The sequence below is a fragment of the Mandrillus leucophaeus genome, unplaced genomic scaffold (genome assembly GCF_000951045.1).
Source record: "Mandrillus leucophaeus isolate KB7577 unplaced genomic scaffold, Mleu.le_1.0 Scaffold1673, whole genome shotgun sequence".
Classification (NCBI taxonomy): domain Eukaryota; kingdom Metazoa; phylum Chordata; class Mammalia; order Primates; family Cercopithecidae; genus Mandrillus; species Mandrillus leucophaeus.
The window spans coordinates 1,076-8,003 of record NW_012101669.1 but is presented as its reverse complement, the minus strand read 5'-3'; the positions used below and the strand labels follow the sequence as shown (position 1 = coordinate 8,003).

General features: G+C 47.3%; 1 protein-coding gene across 1 annotated transcript in view; it reads right to left on the bottom strand.

Moving 5' to 3' along the window:
- Nucleotides 1-6,462, bottom strand: part of LOC105537025 (carboxylesterase 5A-like) — a 21,415-nt gene extending 14,953 nt beyond the window's left edge. Inside the window, 3 exon segments of the mRNA XM_011976507.1 lie at nucleotides 668-821; nucleotides 4,309-4,442; nucleotides 6,331-6,462. Coding sequence (XP_011831897.1) covers nucleotides 668-821; nucleotides 4,309-4,442; nucleotides 6,331-6,429 — 387 coding nt within the window. The 5' untranslated portion in view covers nucleotides 6,430-6,462.
- Between the last annotated feature and the right edge of the window lie 466 nt (nucleotides 6,463-6,928).

Here is a 6,928-nt window from a genome sequence, read left to right as displayed (position 1 = left end):
AGAGAGAGAGACAGATATATATATATTGCTGTCAAATTTTGTGTGGACAAGAAAGAAGTAAAATATTTACAGGAAAAGTATAAAAATCCCAAATGCACTAAAATCAGGCGACTTTGCAGGCATCCTTAAGTTTGCACCCACTGTAAAGGAACCGAAACTGCAATTTGAGGACAGCGAATTTTGCAGGTGGTTTATGCAAGATAATCCACATTGGAACTCAAGTCAGCAGACCAACTCTGCAAACATAAGGCCCTGTATCAAATTGTTGGTGAGGGAATTTACATTTTATAGTTTCAATTAAAATAAAATATTTATATGCATCTTTTGGCATTTAATGCCTTAGCTGAGTTTCCTATTAAACAAGTAATTACCACTCTGGTAATTGAATGCTAGGGTTTCTCCTCTACAAATACAAGGGATTTTTCCTCAAATTATTACTCACTCCGTGACCTTAGATGATTTGTTTAAACTTTCCCAATGACAGCTGTCTTGTCTGTGAAATTAGACTGAGCCCCTAACTCATAATGTGTGTGTGAGGCTCGAAGAAGACAATGTGTATTAAAGTGTTTGCTCAACATGAAGGCACCAATCAAATGCCAGTGACTCATCATCATTTTTGGAACCTCCTGCACTGACATTCATTCAATTCACAAAGCAAAGAACTCACAAGGCTAGAAACACTTATGGCTCCCGCAGACTCGCCAAAGATGGTCACAGAGCTGGGGTCCCCACCAAAGAACTCGATGTTCTTCTGGACCCAAGACAGAGCAGCCACCTGGTCCTTGAAGGCCCAGTTCCCCGGCGCGTGCTGATCCCATGTGCTGAGGACAAGAGGCAGGGTGAGAATTCTCAGTCAGCCATGGTGTGTTTCCCACTGCCCTGGAAGTTCTCTGCAGAGGTTGTGGGCAGGCGTCAGTGGGGAGGGGACTGAGAGTCAGAGGCCTGGAGGAGCTGGGGAAACTGGGCTCAGTTCTCACGCTTTGCTGGGATTTGAATTTCTTTGAGAATTTGAAGAAAGCTATGCACCCGAGAAGAAATGCACATACAATATTGTAGGTACAATTTCAAGTATTCATGGGCTCCTCAGAATCCATGAATCCCAATCCATGAATCCTATGTTGCCCAGGCTGGTCTGGAATCCAAGAATCCGATCCTGAGAGTTGGTCTGTACTAGAAAGCAAGGGTTTCCTGGGCACAGAATTTTCCATGAAACTAAATTAATGTTAGTCATAATAACAATAACAGGCCAGATGCGGTGGCTCATGCCTGTAATCCCAGCACTTTGGGAGGCTGAGGTGGGCAGATCACAAGGTCAGGAGATCAAGACCATCCTGGTTAATATGGTGAAACTCCGTCTCTACTAAAAAATAAAAATAAAAAAAAAATAAAAATTAGCCGGGTGTGGTTGCAGACACCTACAGTCCCAGCTATGCAGGAGGCTAAAGCAGGAGAATGGCATGAACCCGGGAGGTGGAGCTTGCAGTGAGCTGAGATCGTGCCATTGCACTCCAGGCTGAATGACAGAGCGCTGTCTCAAAACAAACAAACAAAAAGAACAATAACAGCAGCTGCAGCAAGTACAGAACACTGTTCGAAGGGCTTTAAGGCTAATATTCATACAACCCTCACAGCTATGTTGTAGGTAGTGCTGGTTTTTCTCCCTTTGCTTCTTTGGGTCTTCTCCACCCTTCTCTGCCCTGCCCCCGAAAAGCTGACCTCTAGGAATGGCATCATCCAGGCCTCAGCTGTGTGCCATGAGGGTGGGCTAGAGAGAGACTGCGATGTTTATCCCACCACCCCATGCTCCATCTCTGATGGGAAGTGTTTGGGCAGAGGCTGCTTTTTTCCACACTAGCAGCTCATGCCAACTCCCTTCCACTAAACCTGTGAGCCTGCTGTCAGGACACCAATGGATACATCAACTCTTTAATTCAGGCACAGAGAGGTTAAACCCCCTTGCCCAAGAGCTAGAAAGCTGCAGTTTTGGGATCCCACGCCCCAATCCTGCTGCCCCTGCCAATTGTATGTTTTCCAGGATGGAATTAATGGGAGAACAAATGAAACAAGTGGAAATGCCATAGAACCAAAGAAATGTCTAGACTGAAAGCATGCATGCAGTGCACACCATATATGCATGTCATCCTGGGGCACATTCTACTCCCCTCCATTTTCCAGTTCCCCAGACTGCTCCTTCCCCTGGTCCCCTCCACTGTCCATGACCACTGAGCTGGCTCTGACTCCACCTTCTCTCTCCCAGGACCCTGCATCTGGTCAAGAGTCAAGCCCCGCCAATTTTACTTCCGTTCTACTGTGGCTCCCACCCTGGTCCCCTTTTCTTCATCTCTGTTTATCCTGAGAAGCATTATACCTTAATGGTTACCATCTCAGCCTCAAGCACGGGATTCACAGCCTGGTCACATATTATCTGGGTGACCTTGGGCAAGTCACTTAACCTGCTTTGCGTCAATGGTTCTCACATCTAAAATGGGGATAATGATAGTGCCCACTCCACATGGCTGTGAAGAATAACAGCGCCAGGCAGACAATAAGCATGTCATACACACATGTTATATACATGTTAGCTATTGCTTTTGTGGTTGAATGACCCCATGGCATGCATCAAGACAGTGCCTCCCAGTGGGGCTCCCCATCTGCAGCTGGGCACCCCTGGCTCAGCCTCCACTCTGCTCCAGAGTGAGGTTCCTGGTACACTACTCTGAGAAAGGTAATCCTGGTCCCTCAATCTGTATTGGATAAAGCCCAAATTCCATGTACGGCCTGGCATTCAAGGCCTTTCCCTATCAGGCCTGTCCTTGCCTTCCCATATCCATCTCCTGCTATAGCTTCATCTACCTATGAACGTAACTAGATATGATAAACAATTGTTGAAAGCTTTTCTACCAAAGGAATCTTATGCAGAATCCTAACGTATAGAGCAGCTAGAAGTGTAATTGCTCTGGTCAGGGCACCCCGTCAGCCTGTCCTGCCTGCAAAGCACTCCCAGAGCCACATTACAGGACTACAGGCACAGTGCAGTTTGCAAAAGCATTGCTTCATCCCTGTGTGTTGCTACCTCCCTCCCAACTTCCTAGCTTTTGCACAGTTAGCACCCTTTGCCAAGCACATGTTCTCTGAATCCCTTCTCCTCAAACCCAACCACATCCTTCTGGTGCAGTTCCAATGCCACCCCTCTCCTGAAGCCTCCTTGATCCCTGACAACTCCTTGCTCTGTTTCCACAGCCCCATGGCCTCTCACTCTTGGAGAATTAACCATCTCCTTCTTGGTAATGTGGATATTTTTGTCCCTGTATTATCTCCCCCATAGTCAGGAGCCTCTGTAGGGCAGGATTCATGTTTGAATCATTGCTGCCTTTCCCATAGTATGTGACAGTGACCCCCAAGCATAATCCTGGCCCCACCTCTCACTTCTCCTCTTTGCTTACATTGGACCCTGGTCAGGACTTCTCCCACCATGACTTAGGCAGATAATAGAAGGGGTCAAGAGACCTAGCTCTGTTTTGTGACCCCTGGGAAGTTGTTTGGCCTCTCTGGGCCTCCATTTTCCAGCTGTGAAATGAGAATAACAACAGAGAACCTTCCTTGAAGAATTATTTTGAGGGTGAGTTGAAATAATGCATGGCAAGTGCACAGCCCCACGACTGTTTCAGTGAAAGCCCAGTACATGTTAGGCATGACTGGAGGAGGGAAGCCACGGTGATGGAGTGATGATTCTCAAGTGAGCATTTGAGAAGCCTTGGAGTGAGGCTCAGGTGGACACTACCGACTGCTCACACAAACAGTGCACTGTTCTTCCAGGGCCCACAGAGGGGCTACATGGCCCCAGCTCCCTTGCAGATGGATGTGGCCATGTGACTGAGTTCTGCTGATGATGAGTGAACAGAAGTGACGAGTGCCACCTTCAGGCTGGGCCAGGAGACGCTCCATTGCATGATTCTCCATGTTCTCTTGGTCCACCTGCCAAATGCAGAAGATTAGGGCCCTAAAGAATCTACATGAGAGATCAAGATGTAAGGAGCTAGATCCCTGGTTGGCCATGGGGAAGAATGTCTGCCGATCAGGGATGCTCAATTAAACTTTACTCAAGTGAGAAAGAGATTTGTGTTGTTTTAAGCCACCAAAATTTTGGGATTTGTTTCCTACAGCTGCAAAAATTACCTAAGTAATTAGGGCCAGTTTTGTTCAATGTCCCGGAAGGCTCACGCCTTGTTAGGTTGCACGGCACTGTCTATGGCTACTGCACGGCTGCTCCTTGGGGATCTGGGGTATTGATTATTTGGAGAGACTCACGTGAAGAAGCCAAATATTCCCAGCCGATGCTGGACGACCACAACCAGCATGTCCTCATAGGCAGCCAGGGTGGACCCGTCGAAGATGGAGGCTGAGCCAGTCTTGAAGGCACCCCTTGGGAACCATACCAAGATCTGAGGAGGGGAGAGGAGCGTCCAGTCAACCCAGGATGCACCACCTCCCCTCCTCATGCAGGTGAGGCACACGTTCTTAACGCCAAATAGAAATGTCCCACTTGCTAAGCAGGGTACAAGGTTTTGTCTTTTGAAGAAGGCCCAGGGTTAAGCATGTGGGCTCTGGCACCTGAGTGCCTGGGTTTGACTCCCACTGCCACTGACTAGCTGTGTGACCTTGGGAAGATTACTTAGCCTAAGGTTCATTTTTCTCATCTGTAAAATGTGAAGAAGGAAAGTATCTCACTAACGAAGATATCCTGAGGTTTAAACAAAATTCTGCATCTAAAGCTCATAGAACAATAAGCAATAGTACGTTTCAAGTTTCAAGTGCTCAGAAATTGTTCACTAAATACCAGCGAGCCTGTGACCCACAGGAAGATGGAAACATTGTAAGCATGTGTAAGAGCAAAAGCAGCTCAAGGTGTTTCAGGGAAAAGCTCTCAGAGAGAGGAGAGGAAAGGAGGGGAGGGCAGAAAAGGAGAATGGAAGAGGGGAGGGGAGGGGAGGGGAGAAAAAGAGGAGGAGGAGAAAAAGAAAGAGGAGGAGGAAGGGAGAAGGAGAAGGAGGAAGGAGGAAGAGGAGGAGGAGAAAGGATGAAAAATGAAGAAAGAAAGAGAAAGAAGAAAGGTCAGGCGCAGTGGCTCACGACTGTAATCCCAGCACTTTGGGAGGCTGATGTGGGCACATTGCCTGAGCTTGGGAGTTTGAGACCACCCTGGGCAGTATGCTGAAACCCTGTCTCTACTAAACCAAAAATTAGCTGGGCATGGTGGCAGGCACCTGTGATCCCAGCTACCAGGAGGCTGAGACACAAGAATCCCTTGAGCCCGGGTGGCGAAGGTTGCAGCGAGCCAAGTTTACACAACTGCGCTTCAGCTGGGGAACAGAGCAAGACTTTGTCCGTACCCCCCCGCCCCCCCAAAAAAGAGAAAAACAAAACAGGGAAGAGTAAAAATTTTATTGATTAGAAAAATTGGTACCAGGGAACATAAAACATTATTCAAATGGCGTTTATATATTTAATAACAAATCCCTTCCATTTTCTTTCTTAAGGTCATATTAGAGATTACAGCATTTGGGGCAGGTAAAGAGAAGAAAGCCACTGAGGAAAGGGGAGGTGGACAAAGCGCTTTCTTTGGTGCCAGAATCTAGCGCCTACTGTGTGTACAACATGGAGCAAGTCATTCATGCCCTTCCTCTGCCTCATCTTCTCCATCTGTGGAATGGGTCCAAATCGTCCTTACTCACTGGGTTAGCGTAGGAGTTAAATCCAATGATGCACTGTGCCTGGTACACAGCGAGCATTTAATAGACATTACTGTTATGATACAAGACAGCCAGCTTCCCCTGGCAGAGGCGTGGGGAATGCAAGAGGATGCGAGGGTGTGGCTAAAAAATAGAATATGCCTTTCCCCCACGCACAGACACAGGGATGTTTTATATTCTTAAATGAAACACTTAACATGATTACCTGACTGTCTTCATTATGAATAGAAAAGTTGGAGGAAAAAATTATCCTTTTTGAAAAAAGATACCTCAAATTAAAACAAAAGTCAGGCTCCTTTTAAACAGTGTCTTTTCTGAAAGCTTACAGATCACTAAATATGGAACAGACGGGAAAAACAAAACAAAATAAAAATTTAAAGTCAAGGCACTGCCATTAAAGAATCAATCAGAAAAACTGATCACGTGAATCTATCATTCCAATGATTTTTAAAAATGTGATTACATTTGCCTTTTTCCCAACAGGGGTAGTCCCGATTCCAACCACGCAGCTGCACTGCCTGGATCCCAGGCCAAGGTCCTGCTAGCTGGAGCTTGAAGCACACACAGCAGGCAGCCTTACGGGGAGCTTGGAGCCTGCATCGGCGTGGGCAGGCGCATAGATGTTCAGGTACAGGCAGTCTTCTGACGCGCCGATATTGGGGTAATGCACCTTGAGCATGTGTTGATCTAAGCGCAGCCACTCTGAGTTCTGGAGGCACCTTGGAGAAGGGGAGGAGAAAACCCTCAGAAAAAGTTATCAGCAAACTTGCCTGGGAAGGGCCAGTTTTTCTGAGAGCAGTGAGGCCTGGCCGTCTCCTCTGCCTGAGCAGAAGAGGCAGCTACTGGTACAAAGTCCAATCATACCCAAACCCCCATGGTTTCCAAAACAAACAAGCAAGCAAATTATAACTCTCTCTGATCAGGTTCCTGGCAAGGAAAGCACATGGTGTAGAATAATTGCACCATTACCCCCCACCACCCTCCTATGCCACCACGATAATATAGACACACATAACAAACCAAGCTGGCCCAACAATTCCCCAAACCGCAGAGGGCAAGACACAGTCGAATAACAAGGGCTTTGCCCCTGCGGCTCCCTTTTCTGTCCCCAGAAGAGCAAAGGAACATTTCCTGGCCTCTGTATCTGGAACCAAATGGGATAGACTCCCGCACCCAGG